This window comes from Ctenocephalides felis, unplaced genomic scaffold (genome assembly GCF_003426905.1).
Source record: "Ctenocephalides felis isolate EL2017-DRISC unplaced genomic scaffold, ASM342690v1 CF-g0.4_SCAFFOLD_03571, whole genome shotgun sequence".
Lineage (NCBI taxonomy): Eukaryota > Metazoa > Arthropoda > Insecta > Siphonaptera > Pulicidae > Ctenocephalides > Ctenocephalides felis.
In genome coordinates this window covers 11,002,284-11,022,440 of record NW_020539725.1, presented here as the reverse complement: position 1 = coordinate 11,022,440, position 20,157 = coordinate 11,002,284, and the positions used below count along the sequence as shown (strand labels likewise).

Sequence of the window (20,157 nt, the reverse complement as noted above, 5' to 3'; positions counted from 1 at the left end):
CGACTGCAAAGTTTAGTTTTAATAAATATGATGAATCAAAAATGTAATACAATCAGCATGAATAATTTATAATAATTTTATAAATAGAATAGAAGAATGTATATGTTCTTATTAAAAAATGTAAAACAAGAATTGAATTACGCAAAAAAGTGGATTGATCACTTAGGATAAACGTTACAAATGGTAGATATTGGTATTAATAATGGTAGAGTTTGATTTTAATTCAGATTATAATCAAATACATATATTGGTCCACTTACCATGATTCCAGCAAAATAAACCTGTAATAACTACGGGGGATGTTGATGAGCTAACATAATCTTTTATAAAACGCTTGTAAAAATACAATTTTGGTTCCAATGAGAAAACAATATGAATCAAAATACCAGCAAGTAGAAGATAACTCTGAAAGTATTACATCTTTAAAGATATTGTAAAACTGAATAATCTTAAAAAATATATCTTACAATTAGATAACCCATTTTACAGTTTATGTTAATATTATTTAGCTGTTAAAAATACTAAAAACTATTCACACAATAAACGATTACGGAGCATTGTTTGCCATTTTATGTTAAAATCTAAAATTCTAAATGATGCAAACATGTGCATAAAATTGCTAGTTATACGATTCTAATAAGCACGTTACCGACAATGTTTTATTAATAGACTTAAGTATATACATAATTATATGTTGCATTATAAAATGTTTTAATATTGTTATATTTTTTTATAAAATACTTAATAATATATTCAATAATAATGTACCAGAAAAAATTACTAATTCAGTATATTTTTAATATTTTTGTACATCCAATTTAATATTTTTCTACAAGAGACATATATTCTATACTAGCATAACATATTATTTAAACAACATAGCGACATTTTTAACAATATCTAATTATATTTAATCTAAATACTCTATTTTCTCTGTTGTGTCAAATTCATTTATATCTTCTTGATCTTTATTTGAAGTCACTGGATTAACCGGATGCTGTGTCCTGTTGAAGATTTTATATAACAATAAAAAGTCAGGAATTGTTTGATTATCAAGAAAAATTGATTATCTCACAAGACTTTTTATCAAAATAGCCCTCTAACTGTGTTATAGGCAATAGAGAGCTTTATTTTATTTGCAACTTGCAATTTCATAAATAGCTTCTCATGAGTTTCTAATATGAATCTATTAGAAACTTTTTTCATTTATTAGTGAAAATTTTATGGAAAAACTTCAATAGCTCTACGTATATAGAAGCTTCAATTAAACCATAGGCAAATCTGTATATAAGGTTGTCAAATATCTCCCTTCCGCCTTTTTGTATTATAAACCAAGAGCAAAAAAGCGGAAGGGAGATATTTGACAACCTAATATATGTCTTTTAAGAAATGATGTATGAAAAGAGAATGCTACTGACGAGCAAACTCAGTCTTGACTTGCGGAAAAGACTAATAAAGAGCTACGTCTGAAACTTATAACTGTACGGATCGGACACTTGGACTCTAAGAGAAGCCGATAAGAATTACCTCAAAAGTTTTGAAATGTGGTGCTAGAGACGATTGAAGAAGATAAAGTCCTGAGAAGAGTGGGCGAAGGAAGGACCCTACTGAGCACAATTCTGAGAAGAAAAGGAAATTGGATCGGACCTCTTCTGCAAAAAGAGTGCCTACTGCACGACGTCGTCGAGGGTAAAATAGAAGGAACAAAAGGAATGGGAAGAAGAAGAATGCAGACGATTGACGACTTACGCGAGAAGAGAAACTACAGAGAACTGAAAGCCGAAACACAGGATCAAAAAGCATAGAAGCAGAAGTTTGTAAAAGAAAATACATAAAAAAGAGGACAGGAAATAGTGGTAATAGGAATGATAGACGAAGGGTAAGGAAATCATTTATTTGTGGTAGCTCTCACATCATGCACCTGCCTTCAGGCAGACTAGCATTTATTAACTTCCCGTATGGTAGTTATAGTAATGGGCCAAAAATCAAAAATAAAAATTTTTGGATTTTTCGATGTTTTGAAGGTTTCAGAATATTTTGGCATTTTTGCGTCCACGTTTTCGGGCGCACGGATCACCTGATTTGAATGGTTCAAAAAACATTCGATTCCTATTGAGAGAGAGATGTTCTGATTAGTTTTTGGCAAAAGCAGGTTCAGCCGTTACGGAGATACGGAGCAAAGAGTGCAGAAAATACAAATCGAGTTTTTGAGAGAACGGTGTATCCGATTTGAATGATCTAAAAAACATTCATTTTGTAATGATTGGGAGAAGAGGTGATTAGTTTTTAGCGAATGCAAGTCCAGCCATTTCACAATAATAGATTCAAGCTAAATGTGCAAAAAATGGCAGTTTTTAAAAGAACTAAGCGTCCGATTTGAATTATTCAAAAACTTTCTGCTTGTTTCAACAAAGAAATTGCATTTTTTTTTATATCGAAAATAATTCAACCTTGCAATTCAGTTTATATAATTATTATAAATATTAGACAATGTTATAGTATTTATTTATAATAATCTATTTGAAAACATTTAATATTGCTCGAACATTTCGTTACGATATGGGAAGTTCCAGCAATTTGCCTTAAGTCACGATGCCATACACCACTGTCTATTATTATTATGCTTTTTTGTAAAAGTAACCATATTGGAAATTAATTATATGAAGGTTTATATACATAAGTAGTACATAAGTATGTCGGAAAAAGAATTATAATCATTGAAACACGACACTAAATTAAAATATACATGTGACGAGAGCAAAATACAAAATAATTTTAAGAGTTTTAAGAGTGGATAATTGATATCCTTTTTCGATAGTATCAAATTCTTTATGGACGTCCATTAACCATGTGAGACTTAGAAGGGAAGTTAGGGTTTTACAAAAAATCTCAAAATATCAAATGGGGGATAGGGATCTAGTGAAATATAACATGTATTTATTTTATACTTAGAATTTAAAAAAAAAATGTTAAAAAAAATAACGTTTTTTCTAGGTACACGAAATGCACGTAATGTTGGGCAGGGAGTTTAATTTTAAATATATTACCAAGTATAGCAAAGAAGGGAGGAATGGCCCAAAAACCTTGAAAAACCGATTGATTATGAATATACTGGCTAACATAGATCATTTATATCATCACTGTCATATTGGTATTACAGAACAAATTATTAAGAACTTATTATACAAAATATTTAATTCATATTATAACATATTCAAAGTTAGATTCAAAATGAATGCAAAAAATCGTTATTTAATAGCTGCATCATCACACAAAAAGCTATTTTTGAAAAAGTAAAGAATACTGTTTTTTATTACTTATCCCAAGGATAGGTTTAAAAACACTGAAAAATTAAATACCGACAGTTGGGTGGAATTGTAATATTGGGTTATGATTTTGGAAGTGATAATAGTTGCTACTCACACGATGTTTTTCGAGCAGATCTTAGAAATCATCATTTCAATTACAAATAAACATATTGAAACAGCAACACCACCGCACATCAATACTCCTCCAAAATAACAATCGATTAATCCAACGCTCACAAAATTGGCACCACTAGTCGAACAAACAGGCTTTTTAGAATAATGTCTTGATGTTTCACGAGATTGTATGCCAATTTCTCTAAGTTTTAACATCCTAAAATAGATGGCATTAATTAGAAAAAAAGTGGAAACAATAATTATTATTTTTGCATCTCATATAATAATATAGTCCAATTTTCTTGTTTACGTAGATTACTGAATCTGCAAAAATGTTATTTCAAAACTCATATTTACCTATTTTTAATCATTTCTTTATAAGGCGATCTTTTTTGAATAGGAACATAAGGATCAAGAAAGGCCAAATAATCTATTTCAATCAAGCCGCATTTTTCATCTTCGTAAAATGTTTCAGACACCACTTTATAACCTTTTGAACGTTCAACATGAAAGGCAAATAACCCCTTAAAATAATAAAATATTAGTTGATTCAGGCAATAAATTTATTATTATAGTAGTCACCTCTCGCATTTTAGCGATGCCTTCTTCCACATTCATCCAATTTGATTTTTTGTTTTTAGGCGCAATTTTCTTCTCATAAAGCTTCCTGCGCACAGGATCTTTATTATTCTTAAAATGAGATAAAATTGTTGTGATAAATAAATTATTGTATTTGTTCATAAAGATATATAAAATTATTACCATGAAAAAGTAACGAAAGTATTGTGTATCATCGGATCCCATTTTCATCGGCGAATGAAGCAGATCTTTTATTGTCTTAATGCTTGATGTACGTGATTGCAACAATGATACTAAAAATTATAAAACATTAACTTTTCTTGTATATTTGCACCCAATCGTAAATTAGGTAATGAAGCAACACAGATTTTTATTTCTCAACAAAATTTTAAATATTTATTTAAAATATTTTATATACTCTTTTTCTACGGAAAGATTTGAAATCTGTTTCAAAAAGATTTCCATACAAATTATCTTGTGAAAAATGTACGAACTAGTGAGGTGCATGGCATGGTGCCTTAAGGCAAATTACTGAAACTTCCCGTACCTTAATTAAAAATCTTGGTACGGAACTCAAAAAGATGCAGACAAAATGTGTACACATTATTAAAATATCTGATAATTTGATGTAAATATGTCCAATAAACATTTTTGATCGCAAAATGATATTTTTTAACGTATTTTTATAGGGAGTCCATAACCTCTGGATCTAATGCCTTCTCAAAAATTTGATCTATTGTTCATCTTGTCAATACAAGTAAAAGGTTTTTTGAGTTATTGAAATCGGAAGCTCTGTTCTCTTGAAAACTAAGTTACCGTTTTTGGCTATTTTGCCCCGTATCTTCGGAACGGCTACACCTGCCTTCGCCAAAAACTAATCAGCACGTACGTCTCCTTATCAATACGAATCGAATGTTTTTTGAATTATTCTAATCGGTTGATCGGTGTTCCCAAAATCGTCGACGAAAATTTGTATCCGCACACACACACACATATACATCCATTTATTCTAAAGTATGCCAAAATTTTCAAAAACTATTGAAACGTAAAGATATATGAAAATTTTCATTTTCGATTTTTTTGCGATTACTATAACTTACCCTACGGGAAGTTAATAATCACACTGTGTGACAAAAAAGACATTTTTGTTTTTTTTAACTTTTTTTAATATACCTAGAAGTGTACGCTGATTTCGGTTAATATACCTCAAATATACCTTTCGTTTTTTTAGTTTTAGAGTAAAAAATCTTGAAGCAAACCACGGAGTCATTCGTTTTGATCAAATTTTCTGGGAAACAAGAATATTCAATAACTTTGTTGAACTTGTCAAAAGCATGCTATCAAATTTGAAAGATCTAGGATGCAACATGAGCATCAAACTTTATTACCTGCGCTTTCATAATATATAAGCACTTGTTTTGGAAAATCTTGTAGATATCAATAAAGGTGGGACATCCACATAAGCTCGCATGTATTACACTTGAAAATCATATAAAAAACTTTCGAAAGAATAAAATAAAATATGTGTTATTTTTTATTGTAATTTGTAGAAAAATTAGAATATTGGTATATGTCAAAAACTAGAGCTGCTAGCAAAATTCTGTTGCTTTTTTCGGAATCAGCATCCTCGATTTACTTAAAATCAATCATAGCAACCCAGAAAAAATTTACTGTCACGCAGTGTAATAAATAATAAACTATAATTAATAAATAAATTTCAATAACTTAGTAATTTAAAGTTATTTCAATAAAAGGATAAAATTTACTCTATGTACTCACCTATATTGGCTGTATAAGATGTATATAAAAACATAACAGTGACAAACAAAAAGAGAGAAACAATTCTTCCGGCTGGATTTTTTGGTTCAGTCGATGGTCCTTGTTGACATACTGCTCCAACCGAAACTAACAAGGAATTGCTTGCAGAAATTAAAATATTTGGATTTCCCTGGAATTTAAAAGATACACACATACATACAAACAAAAATTTATAAGATAAAACCTAATGGATAAAATATAACCCAATGAAAAATAAAAAATGGTTTCTCTTATTTGGATGCTTAACTTAATATGCACAAGCATTATATAATGTTGAGCTCTCATATCATATCGGCACTATGTATTTATATACTATTGTAAGTATATAAAAAAACTAAATTTATAAACTAATTTTCCTAATCACATTATTCTTTTTTTATTTTATAAATTTATCAACGAAAATCAACAGTAATACAGAAACAGAAAGAAGATTACCGATTATATACAAGAATAAGGAAAAACCAAAATCAGTTTAATCAGCATCTATAGCTCGAGATGTTTTATTAAAAGTATATGTGTATTTTACCTTTAGATGTTATTGAGTTAGTATATTTATCAATTACCTCGTGTTCATAATTAGACGAAACGCTGAGAGCGATTGTCATCGATAAAATTAGGACACCGCATGCAATCCAGACTCCCCTATTGAAGGGCAGCAAATATAAGTTGCTTACGTAACTCAATGGTGGAGCGCGAAATACGAATCGGGCTTGGGTCGGTGTCAAAACGGTTATAAACTCGATTAAGGGAATTCTCTCTTCCACAAAAAATATTGGAGTTCCTGAAAGAAAAATTTAGTGTTTACGAAAATCGCACATCTGTCACCATAAATTAGTAACATTTGAAAATACAATTGTCTTTGGACCGTTTTGACCGCATAGCATAAAGCACCCAAAGAAAATTTATAATCCATCTATAACTAGTTATTCTTTGATTTCCGAAAAAAAAATATTTTGCGCAAAAATTATAGACCCAAAAGCTAGTGAGCCAGTTCAAAAAGAAGATCATTATGTTTCATCTAAAAGTTTCACGTAACATTAATAATTTAAATAAATATTAATATTTAGTAATAAATAATTACTGAAATTCTTTAACCGCTCCTAAATAATTCAATACCAATTCTAAATTTTAGTGATTTATTTACCTTGCATTATGCAAATAACTTGAATTTTTCGATTTCCGTATAAATGATACAACAAAAAGTAGTAACCTCTGACCGATATTTTAAACAATTTGAAAAAATATAATAATTAAAATATTTGAAAGTTTTTAAATTCCCAGTGATCTATTTTTAACTTTCAAAAGAAAAAGTTCAATAATTACACAATAATAACAATTAATAACTTAACGCGAAAACAAATTTAGCAAATCGGATTAAGAACATAAACTTAACATTAGAGATTTGAAAGATTATCGAACTTGAAAACAAAATATTACTTAAACATTAATAATACCTTGGTAATTGATAAATTGGACCACTGCATAAATTAAAAACAAATAAATAAATAAGTTTCAAATCAAACCAAATTATAATAAATGATAAATTAAAATTCTTACCAAAATCTGCATCTCCGCTTATTAATTCTCCAATTAATCCATCGTATTTTCCTGTTTTAGGATCCTTGTACCCCCAAGATTTGACAACGTGGTAGTTTCTAGTGCCATTCAAAGAAGTTATCACATCTCCAATCATCAAATAACTTAGCAAATGAGTGGCATCAAGATCACTTTCTCTAATTTTTAATTATTAGAAAAATATAAAGATACATACATAGTTAAAATTCATATATAATTAAAATATAAAAACAATAAATATATCTATCTTATAGAATTCTGTATGAGGTTTTATATCTTCTATATATATAAAAATAAGTCGGGTTTTCCTTCCTGACGAAATAACGCCAGAACGCATGAACCGATTTCGACAATTTTGCATTCGTTGGAAAGGTCTCGGGCTCCGCAAGGTTTATAGCTAAGAAAATTAATTGTGCACGGCATCGTGCCCTAATGCAAATTGATGAAACTTCACGCACCGTAATTAAAAATTCGAGTAATGACATTAGTGAGAATTATCAGAATTATGCTTGGTTAAGTCAACGAGCAATTCTTGCCGCAAAGAATAATGATGTACACGCAATGAATTTCACCATTCAATCAAAAATTGCAGGCGATTTGATGACATACCAATGATTCCGACTGGTCTTCCGTTTGACTTCAAACGATTGCAATTTCCAGTTTGCCTTGCGTTCGCAATAACAAGTCGCAAGGTCAATCGCTTAGTGTTTGCGGGATAAATTTCAAATAGATTATTTAGAAAATCATTGTTTTTCACATGGGCAGTTTTACGTTGCCTTTTCACGAGTTGGAAAATCATCTGCTTTGTTTGTGTTAACGTAAGACCAAAAAACAAAAAATGTGGTTTACCAAAGAGCACTTCAATGAAACGGATAATTGGCGGATTCACTTTCATTTACTTAGAGAAGTTCAACTAAAAAACACCTAATTTTTGTAATCGAAATAAATTCATTACTGTTATGCAATAAAATCAAATTTTTCCTTTTCAAATATAAAACAAACAAAAAATTTCTTCATCTTTCTCACGAAACCATCTGGTGGCGAAACGGAGTTCGTCGAGTTTGCTAGTTTATTTATAAATGTAAATTCTGTACTCTCTTCCATGTGTTTAATAGTTCCTAATAAATAGCGAAGTGCAAACATATAAATACTAAAATTTAGATAATAATTGGAGTTATTCAGTTGAGTTTAAAGATTTTACCGATTTTAAAACAATGACTGCGACTTAATATAGAAAAATGACTCAAGATGCGATCCCAGCTGTGATAAATATATACTGGTACATCTGTGATAAATATACTGGTATATTTTTTCCAGAATTTTATTTGGAGCGCACTTTAGGCCAATTTTCTATATTTTTCATTAAACGCAGTCATCGTTTTAAAATCTGTGAAATCTTTAAATTCAACTGGAAAACTACAATTCAAAGAGGTATGTCGCATAAGTTGTATCAGATAGAGTACGTGGTGCAAGTAATAAAACCTCGACCTTGCAACACAAGGTTCTGAATTCAAATCACCCATTGTGTGCAACCTGATATCGAGCATTCTATGTAAAATGTGTTTCCATTGAAAATATCATCCCAAATAGAAAAAGACCATCATTGACCTGTCTTCTAATAAGAACTATATTAAAACTAAAATAAGTCAACCTTTGCGTTTATATTGGAAAAAATAATCACAACACATAACCATCAAAACAACTTCAAGAATCTGATTCGGATTCGGAGTTTAAGAACAAAAAAATATCAAATTGAAATTTGAAAAATTAATTATTATATTGAAATTTGAATTAGTTTTGCTTACTCTAAAATTTTGGTCTTTTTGTTAGGCAAAGCTATACATTGAGTTAGCTTTTCTCCGGCTAAGTCATGCCTTCTCCTAGAATTGAGAGGTGATGGCCGAACGTCAATGATTCCATTAGTTCTGGTCCAATTTCCGAATGTTTCCACAAGTAACTCTCTCGTTGGTGAAATTTTATATACTGAAAAATATCCAACACAACACACTCCATAATAAACTCTACGCATAATAAATACAAAACTAAAGGATTGAATCAACACAATCGGTTCAGACGTTCTCTCAAATAAAGTTATATGCACAAATTTGTATTATTATATTTCCGCGATATCAATTACCTATATACAACTAAGGAAAGTTTAAGAAATCGTTTTATCTCTTTAGCTATTTTAGTAACTGATCTTAAAGTAAAGCTAAAAATCTTAATATTTTTTTCAGCTATTCTTAATATAGCAGTAAAAAATATAATCTTAAAAATAAAAGTTTTTCAAACGTGATATATATGTATGAAACATATATATATATATATATATATATATATATATATATATATATATGAAAGTAATTCATTTACAGCTGTTCATTCGAATAACAGTCTGTTTCATGATTTGCACAAATTTTTTACAAAGTTAATATTATTTTTCTATATAAGAATATTTTATTTCTACTTTACCTTGATATAAATGCAAATGACTGCTTCTGTTCTCTACTATAATAACATTGCTATCGGGCAGTATATTCAATTTTGTAAGGTATTCCAAAAAACTATAATCTGAATCTCTTGTGAACAAAATCCAAGTAAATGGAAAATTGAATAACTTGTATTCATCTGCCTGTGAAAGTTGTTATAAATAATATCAAACATTTAAAAAAAAGTTGTTTGAAGTAAATATTATATAACTGAAACAACAAATTGAAATCAACTATCTAAATATTCCAGAATCTAGATCACGAACTTAAGCTTATAATTTGAATTGTTAAATCCTTTTAGTGTTTTGATAAAATAATGCGACAATATTAAAAATTCATGTATTTCCTTGCAAACAATTTTCTATAATCAATTTAGTTTCATTTCTGTAATCAGATTTATAGAAGTCCAGAAGGTAAAATGTGAAGATTAATCTAGAATCTAGAATATTAAGACCAACAACTTAAGATATCAGCGATTCAAAAAATTCACTTTAAATATGTTTTCAAAAATTATACATAAGGACAAAAATTTCGCCAAAATTATAAACATTGCCATCAAACATTTTCCCGAATTGCTAAAACTAAAAATTAAATTTTATAAAAAAGATTCAAAATTTGTTTTTTGAAAATTTTGAAATTTTTGAAAAAAAATGACTTTTTTGAAAAAAAATTTTTTTTTTTTAATTTGAAATATTTTGGAAATTTTGAACTTTTTTGAGCTGCTTAGAGATACAATATCGAGCGCGTTAGCGCCGCGTCGCAGCCTAAGGGAAAAACAATGTTACAGAACTTATAGAAATAAATAAACAAAATTGATACACATTATTGAAATCAACTGATAATTTGATGTGCATATGTCTAATGATCATTTTTCGACCGCCGAATGGCATTTTTTTTTTTACTTTTTTTACTCGAACTCGAAAACCGCTAGACCTGCCTTCCCAAAAATTTAAAAAGTTCTTCATTTAAGTAAAATGATTTTTGAATTATAAAAATCGGAAGTTCCGTTCTCTTAAAAACCTAATTACCATTTTAGGCAATTTCTGTCTCGTCCAAAAACTAATCAGCACGTCTCTTTATCAATAGGAATGGAATGTTTTTTTAATCATTCAAATCGGCTGAACCGTGTTCCCAAAATCGTCGTCAAAAATTTGTACCCAAACATACATACACACACAAATACATCCATTTTTTCCAAGGTATGCCAAAATGTTCAGAAACCTCTGAGACTTGAAGATATATAAAAATGTTCATTTACGAATTTTTTTTCGATTAGTATAACTTACACTATGAGAAGTTAAAAATGTTGTAATTGCAATTACAACAAAATTTTGTTAATACATACATATGTAATGCAAGGATGACTAAAACATAATACTAATGTTAGGCAAAATAGCAAGGGCATTAAAAAATTGAATACTTACTATTAAAATAAATCAGCTATCAAAACGTTTAGATCGCGTTTGTGGAATTAACTCACAAAATATATATTTTATAAATATAATTTTAAAACTAGTTATTTCAGATTGTAGAACAGGTTCAATATATAGATAGTTATAAAATTCCAGGCTGTGTATATGTATACCAGTGCTAGAATATCCTCGGCATCAGAACAGGAAATGTCCAGAATAAATATTTCATGTTGTTGCAAATTTGAGGTTTTTTCATAATCCTGCCAACTTTTATTGTAAGATAATGTCCGAATCCCCGTGAAAGGAAGCGAATGATAAAAATGGATCGACTTCTCTATAATTTAAAAAAAATAGTAATAATAATAAAATGTTTTGACTGACTTCCTAGCCTTCATTCAATATAAAATGAACTTAATTAATTAAAACTAACAAATCAAAATCTAAGTAAAAAAATAACGATTTGATATCCTAATCAAATAAATAAATTAATAGAAGATTTATAGATCTTTGGAGAAATAAAACGACAGTAATACTCCATGGTATGAAGATGTCAACTTTGGTAAAATATTTTGTTTAAACAAAAAAAAACAATAATTAGAGTATTTTAAATGTATATCAAATATGACATAATTGTAAGTTTTGAATAGTTCTGCTGTTTTCGCAATGTTAACAAAATGTATTACCATGGTGCACATCCTCATACCATAAAGTATTACTGATATCTCGACGCAAACTTTTATAAATTTATCAACCATTTATTTATTTATTCATTTAATCAATTTACGACAGATAATTTATATATAATTAGTTTTAATCAAATATAGATATTTCAAAAAGAATTGTACCACATCACCACAGAAAAAAGTCTAGGAAGTTAGCCAAATCGTATGGATATCATAAAAATTCAAATTTTATCTATTTTATATACACACCAAGTGCAAGAATTATATATATATATATATATATATATATATATATATATATATATATATATATGTATGTATTACCATGTTCTTTGCATAATAGATTCGTTATAGATGCTGGTTTGCCAGAAAAATCCACAAAATCTTGTAAAAAATCTAACATTGTACCATTTCCATCAGCTGTGGCAGATAAAGACTTAATACAAAATAAAATTGCGAAAGCCTGTAAATTAATGTTGTAAATTTTTCTTGAATTTAAAAATAATAATTTGTACTCACGATTCCTATAAGACTTTTGTACATTTTGAATTCACTTCCAACTAGCATTCCTTTTATCTGATAGTTGTAAAGAAAATGAGCGTGATATGGCTTGAAATGAATAATACTATGTCTAATAAATAATACTATGTCTTCTCAATAATTAAAACTTACTTCAAACAAAAAACCTCAATTAAAACTACTAGAAATTATGCGTTATAGTTGCTCGTGATTTAATTATATGTTATCAAAAAATCTGTTGGCCTATACTTATAATAAACATAAATTCAGGTTAAACTTCTTGTGAAAATTATATCAGCAGTTCTTTATATATTATTATCCATTTTCGTTGTCATATTATGAATTAGGAATCATTTAACTTCAACTTCATCACAATATTTTGGTATTTATAAATACTACAGATCAGGTTGGCAACTAAGTAAATGCGGATTTTTGTTACAAAATCAGACATTTTTTTCATGGAAGTAAATAACTTTGTCCACTTTTTGTCAACTTTCAAGCAGCATCATTGTCTCACTTTCATAAAATTTCTGGTTTTTATTAGTAAATTAAATTAGTAAATCAAACTAATCAAATCAAACATGTCGTGAGGCCGTAATATTTTAGTAAGTTCTATAAGACAATGATATATATCGCCAAAAAAGTTCCACGAAAATCGACTTAAATTTGTTTTTACAACAGTTAATTACAAGAAAACGGCTCGGTAGATTTTCACTTAAAACTAATCAGTATCATTTTCGACTAATATGTTTCGATATTAGTTTTTGATTTTTTATGTGGACGAAAAGTTTAACACTTTTTTCCAAATTACAACTTCCATATTACTTGGCTGATCGTCGCGCAAAATTGATTAACGCTAGTCCATCGAATGGTTTTTAAATTTTTGAAATCGGTCTAGCCGTTTTTGAGAAAACGTCGATTTACGGCAAAAAATCTGTTCACATACACACACACATACTTTTTCGAAATTTAATCTCATTCGATTCAGAATGGCTTGAAACTTCGAGAAAACATAAAATTAGCAAATCGGATTTTTTTATGAAAACAAACTTCTCCTTCGAGAAGTTAATTATGATATCATGAAAATGTGAGTTTAATAATAAATCGAATAAATGTTAGCTCACCATAATACATATACAGGTATTATAAAACAAATACTTCTTGTGTTCAACAAAATATATTTAGTTAAAAACATGATAAATAATTTAATATTCTTCAGAATTTAGAATTGATTACCTTTATGTACCTTATATCTAATACATTATAATGTATTATAATTAATTTATTACTTAATTAAATTAAGTAATTTTAATCCTTTAAAAAAATGGAAATATGCTCAGAATTTCTTTTATATGATTAAAAATATATAAGACCAAATTGATGATTTGATTATTTCGTTTAATTAAAATCATTAAATTTGTAAATCATGTCAGCTTAGCAATATTTTTTATCCATTGTCATTATGAAACAATTATTTCTTCAATATGAAGTATATAATTAAAAATATGATATAAAATTATATATCTCTTAGAATTTAAACAACCACTCACTTATTTCGAAGAAATCAAAGTTCTTTTTCACTTCTTCTGTTTTTAGTATTTATATTCAATTTAGTCCAGATCTTTTCGGAATTACAATGCACTAGCATATGTTGGTTTAACTCCTTCTTCGTCTCGCATTTCAATTACATATTTCACACATGAGTCTTGCAGGATTTTTATTATGTATTTTAGCATGATGTTTATTTAAGTCAGATGTATTATTATAAGATTTTCCACAAATTTCACACTGAAATGGTCTTGTGCCCAGATGAATCACTAAATGTTTATTTAAATCAGATGGGGTCACGAATTTTTTCCACAAACTTCACACTGAAAAGGCTTGAAACCAGTATGTAGCGAAATGTGCCTTACTAAATGTGGTTTTTGTTTAAAACTCTTTTTACAAATGTCACAAGAAAAAGGTTTAACATTTGTATGTATTAATAAATGTCTTTGAAGGTGCGATTTCTGAGTAAATAATTTATAGCACACTTGACACTGATATGATTTATTTTTCTTGTGCTTTTTTACATGCTTTTCAAGCTCTTGTACAGATGAGAAAGTATCTATGCAAAACTGACAATTATATTCGACTTCAGCATTATGAGGTTCTGATTTTATTATTACTTCCTGATTGAATAAGGAACTAATAGGTACGTCTATGTTTTCAGCGTAATCATGATCAACATGATGATTTTTATTCTTGTCTTCCAAATCTATTTCATTTTTTATCGAGATATAATTAGAGTAACACACATGTAATTTTCTATCTGATTTCAGACATTTCTCTCTAAATGAAGCAGCTACTCTTAATTCTTCTAAACACATGGAACAAATTTGCTTTGGGAAGCCATCATTTTCTGAAATCTACACAAATTAAAAATTATTTTAGTGACCGACAAATTGTTATTCGATGATTAATTTAAATCATGTGACACCAAAACAAATATCTAATCTAATAAATGACTATATTAGAAAATTGTACAAATGAAAGAGTGAATCATAAAATAAATATCATTAGGATTGTACGCATTAATGATGGAAATTTAAGTAGCAATGTGATGACTCAAAAATTTCCTGATTCAAATCAGAAACAAATCTGATTCCAATCAAGTCTATTTTACAGATTGACAAAAGCTAAAATTGCATTGCGTTTAGAATATACTAGCTGACCCGGCAAACGTTGTTTTGCTAAGTAAGTTATATTCTAAACAATTTCTAGAGAATCAAAAATATTAATACTATAAGTGTATAAGGATGTATTGTTTGAATGCTATATACAATGAGGTATTATCAAAACAATAAACCCCATTAGTTTGTCTATGTTTTTGTCAATACAATCAAACTGGAAGCTTTATACACTTTCTATAGAAATCATGGTATAATCCAATCCAAGTCTTTTTTGGTATTTCAACTTATTGATTACGTTTTAAGTTTTTCAGATTCTTCTGGATTCTGGATTTTGTGTATAATTGTAAATAATACTACTGAGCTTATACAATTTTTCAAATTTCTGCGAGGAGAGATAGAAAATGAATTAGATATAACTGCTCTGACCTGCTTTTTAAAAAGTTTCAAGTAACATACCTTGAATTAAAGTAAATTTAATAAAAAGTATGTACGTAGAGCAGGGCAAGGCACAAAGGTCCAATTTGAGTTTGAGCAAATATAAATTTTATTATGAAAATCAAATCAATTTTATCACAACAAATGACACATTTCAAACAAACAATTATCTTACTACGTTCAGTAAAACTACCAGCTTCTTCATCATTGTAAAAATGTGCTTTTTTCTGTCTTTCAAATATTTGTTATCTAGACCTTTTTACCCTATAGGCGGGGGGTAACTTGGAACGGCCAGATGGCAAACAGGTTTAATGTATTATTTTAATTTTAAAGGTATTTACAAAATAATTACATTTTTAACTAATGTTAAAAAAGTACCAACAGAAGAAATTACTTTTACTATGGATTTTCAAAGATGACCGTTTATCTCCCAATATCAAAGTCATAAGAATCAAGGTTATAGATGGTTATACAAAAACAGGATGAAAAGTATCCTATGTGTTTCTCCTGGCTCTAAACTACCTCCCTGCCAATTTTCATCTAAATCGGTTCAGCCGTTCGTGAGTTATAAGTGTTGCTACTTAAGCGATCCTCTTTTATATATATATAAATGACCAATATACTTGTTTACAGTGAAGGATGACAATAAAACAAGTTTATTACAATTTTTTTTTCAAATAATTTAATTTTGAAGATGGTTAAAATATATTTTGAAATTGATAATAAATAACCAAACACTTCTGCATACCAATATTGTGGCTAAAAAAATCAGTCCACTACCATAAAGATTACAATTATTTCTTTGTAATGAATTTGCCATTGCTTGCATAATCAAATTACATATGATTACCCGAGAGCCTTACAGGCCACTATTCATCAAATACAAAATTTTGACTGTAACAAATATTTATATTTGGCAAAAATCTATTGCAGTGTATGTGCTGATAAAACTATTGATTTATTAAGAAATGATGACAATGACCACAATATGTTGAATAAAAATTTATTTAATTTAATAAATCATCGCTAAGAACTTCATTGGGAGCCAAGATCTATAATAAGCTACCTGATGGATGGAGATGCAAAACCAGATTCACTTTTAAAAATATTGTTAAAAATTATTTACTAAATAATCCTTATTATTCTATAAATACATTTTAGAATATTTATGTATTGTAAATCACTTAAATTGTAACTATTGAATTTTAATAATGTTCTATTCTATTCTATTCTATGTGAAAAACAAGATAAATCATGTTCTGAATTCAAGAATTTAACATATGGTCTCTAAAACACATGTTTATTACAAAATTAAGTATGTATAAACATTTCACAAACAAATTTGATTCAGGCAGAAGCAAAGAACACAATAATGCTGTTGTATCCCTTCAGAAATTGAAGGCTCGCATGCAAGCAAACAATTCAAATAATTCGATTTCATTCAATTCATGAGAGTATCTCAAATGATTTGATTAAATTCGAATCGTGCGAGAAACTCGAATATATTCAATTGAATTCGGATCAGTTTGTAACTCGAATGAGGCGACTTAATTCGATTTTACATTATTATATTTATGTTAATTAAAATTTTGTTTTAGATTTATTGAAATCTATGTTCATACTCCATACATATTATGTCACAGTAACTATTATTCGGCTTAACACGAGTTGATTCGAATCATGTAAAATGTGATTCAAGCCAATTTATTAAGGGCTTGATTCGAATGATTTGAATTGCTCGATCCGATCTGACCATCACATTATTAAGTATAATGTATACACTAATAATTTATACCTACTTAGGCATGTATGTGCTTAAAATTTCCACATTCAAATTAAATTACAGAAAAAAAACAAAACAAATCAGCATGCAATTGTAAGTTCTACAAAATTGTCCATGCAGCTTGTTTAACCCATAACCTGTCAATGCTACCTTTAAAGAAGTCAACATAACAATCGCATCCTGAATTAAACTAGTATCTTCTAATGCATAATAAATATATCTATTTCGCCATTTTCTATCATGCACACTCTACAAACTCTATGAATTCGTCAGGCGTCATTTCTTGAGGTTAATGTTATAATTACGACCATAAATACAGTTGCATATAAAATGGCAATATATTTAAAGCAACTCGACAATGTCACGTATTTTTATTATTTGCATAATATATAAGAACAATCTAAATTTGTTGTTTTAGCAATTTTAAACATAATGTTTACTTCAATCATGAATTGCGAAGAGCGAGAAACGTCAAGCATGAGTGAGTAAATTGACATTTGAAATTACTTCAGGGATTTTCAACCTTTTGTCAGAATCATTAAAAACTTCTTGTCAAATCTTGTCTCAACGGCTTGCTGAATTTCAATAATTTTGTATCAAATAAATAAATAGCAACTTCACTTATATTAATTATATACTTGACTACTGGTGCATGGCATCGTGCCTTAAGGCAAATTGCTGGAACTTCTCGTACCAAAAAATTTTCTTTTTAAAAAAGATTAATTTTTTTTAAACTTTGAAAAATTAGGTTTTTAGAAAAATTTTAAAATTTTGAGAAAATTACTTTTCTTTGTTTCGAAATATTTTGCAAATTTTGAAATTTTTTTCAAAGCATCGTACTTTTTTAATGCATAGAGACGAAATATCGAAGCGCGTAAGCGCCGCGTCGCCCGCGTTATGGCATCCGAAGAAATGTAAACAAAATTAAAACGTATTAGTAAAATCTATGTCTAACGATAATTTTTTTTTTGTTTTGTTACTAGATTGTACTAATTACGAATGACTGGTAACTGAATCAAATTATATATTTTCAAGTCCAGATGAGTTCAATATGAATGATTCATAATATGAATATTCATATTGAAGTAAAAAAAATTTAAAGAAATAACGTCACTTCAATATCATGTATTAATAAATCTAAGGTCTTTATAAATATATAAGTTTAACACAATTTATTATACAACAAAATTGCACAAAACACTTCATAGATGTACAGCTTATCCCAATAGACATCACACTAAACTTGATTTTTATTTAAGTAATAATAATTATTTTTTAATAATAAATATAGTTATTTCTCCATCACTTTATAAATACTCGGCATTTGACTTTTTCTGATGACTATTAAAAGTCAAAAATTATGCATAACATTAAACAAATCTGATGAGTTACATTACACACTAGTATAAATATTTTTATTAAAATTGATTAGTGTACCTCAAGATTATTTATTCTACAGTCTTTTCAATAATAATATCAATATTTTTATGATTATATAAAACACTACTTATTTATATTTTTTTAATTAAACTTATTGGCAATTAATTAAAATTTAAACAGCCTGTTTATAATGTCTATTAAAATAATAATATTGTTATTGAATAATATAATGTGAGCTGGTTCTAAGAAGAAAATGTCATTCAATATTATTAAACTGAAGACACACAAAAGCATTCTCTCGTATGTTGTATTAATTTGTTAATATTATAAATTGATATTGATTATAAATGAATATTATTATAAATACTAACAGTTGTGACACAGTTGTACAAGTATCCATATAACTAAAGAAATCCCAGAATTTTATATTGTTTGAATTTTAATCACATTGCACACAACTAAATTATTATTAAGGGAAAACTAACTGTCCCATTATAATATCAATTATATTTGCAATATACATTCCTATTTATTTTTTATTATAAAAAACAAAAATATATTTATTTAAGTGTTTATTTTTATTAATTTACATATGTCTATAAAATCACAATGCCGCCACAAAATAAAAAAAATCAGCAGCAAGTGTGCTCAACATTCAAATTTTGCATTTATATTAAATAAAAAATCTGAAAATTAAATGTTTTTTAAAGATAATTTAAATTACTTAGAACAGTTAAATATTTACAGTTTAATACAAAGTGCTATAGACCAAAACAATGAAAATATCATTGACATTTTACAAAATTCTTAGTTATTATCTTATTTACAATGTCACAATTCCAATAAAGAAAATCTCTAAGAACATTCTGTAAATTACAGCTCTCAATAAACTTATAGTAATCAGAACATTGCAATAACAAGAACATAAATGCTTTTGATAATCAAATACATCATCACATCATAATATCGTAATCATTGTTTGTTTTGTTTAAACTTTAAATCTGTGTTATATCTTGATATTGCAAATTCTTTTTTTTTCATATTGGACATAAAATTAAATCATATATAGGACATGAATTGTGTGATACTAACTAAACACATCACTTTTATACATAATTTATTAAATTTTTCAGTACATGTTAAAGTCAAATACGATATGACCAAATAATATACCTAAAATTATTCAATCAATTTTTTTCTAAATAAGTGTTCAGTTTAAATGTGCAACCTGACATGATTAGCATCATGGCATGGTACTAAAATCAAAGAATATATGTATTATTTGGAGCAATAAAACATTAAAAAACAAAAGTTATATAATATTTGTATTTGATGGCTGAAAAGAGTTAAAGTTTGTTTACCAAGTAATCAACAAATTATACAAATTTAT

General features: G+C 27.8%; 2 protein-coding genes across 2 annotated transcripts; both read right to left on the bottom strand.

The window, feature by feature from the left end:
* Window positions 1-910: 910 nt before the first annotated feature.
* Window positions 911-7,532, bottom strand: LOC113385616 (probable glutamate receptor). The gene is made up of 9 exons (XM_026623463.1): window positions 7,377-7,532; window positions 6,383-6,600; window positions 5,984-6,003; window positions 5,781-5,920; window positions 4,185-4,294; window positions 4,005-4,112; window positions 3,780-3,946; window positions 3,424-3,639; window positions 911-1,004 (listed from the first exon to the last, which is right to left on the bottom strand). The coding sequence occupies exons 1-9, from the start codon at window positions 7,510-7,512 to the stop codon at window positions 911-913; spliced, it is 1,209 nt and encodes a 402-aa protein (XP_026479248.1). The 5' UTR covers window positions 7,513-7,532.
* Window positions 7,533-14,206: 6,674 nt separating this feature from the next.
* On the bottom strand, window positions 14,207-17,618 carry LOC113384589 (zinc finger protein 596-like). Its single transcript, XM_026622331.1, has 2 exons — window positions 17,538-17,618; window positions 14,207-14,905 (listed from the first exon to the last, which is right to left on the bottom strand). Exons 1-2 carry the CDS (start codon window positions 17,553-17,555, stop codon window positions 14,342-14,344), a joined length of 582 nt encoding a protein of 193 aa, XP_026478116.1. The 5' UTR covers window positions 17,556-17,618; the 3' UTR covers window positions 14,207-14,341.
* Between the last annotated feature and the right edge of the window lie 2,539 nt (window positions 17,619-20,157).

What these genes read in the sequence shown, in the direction of transcription:
- LOC113385616 (XM_026623463.1), bottom strand. Translation starts at nt 7,512, where the DNA reads ATGATTGGAGATGTGATAACTTCTTTGAATGGCACTAGAAACTACCAC. An exon ending in GCATCGCTAAAATGCGAGAG is followed by an intron (nt 3,947 to 4,004) that starts GTGACTACTATA and finishes TATTATTTTAAG; the next exon opens with GGGTTATTTGCCTTTCATGT. An exon ending in ATCTGCTCGAAAAACATCGT is followed by an intron (nt 1,005 to 3,423) that starts GTGAGTAGCAAC and finishes AATCTTCAACAG; the next exon opens with GACACAGCATCCGGTTAATC.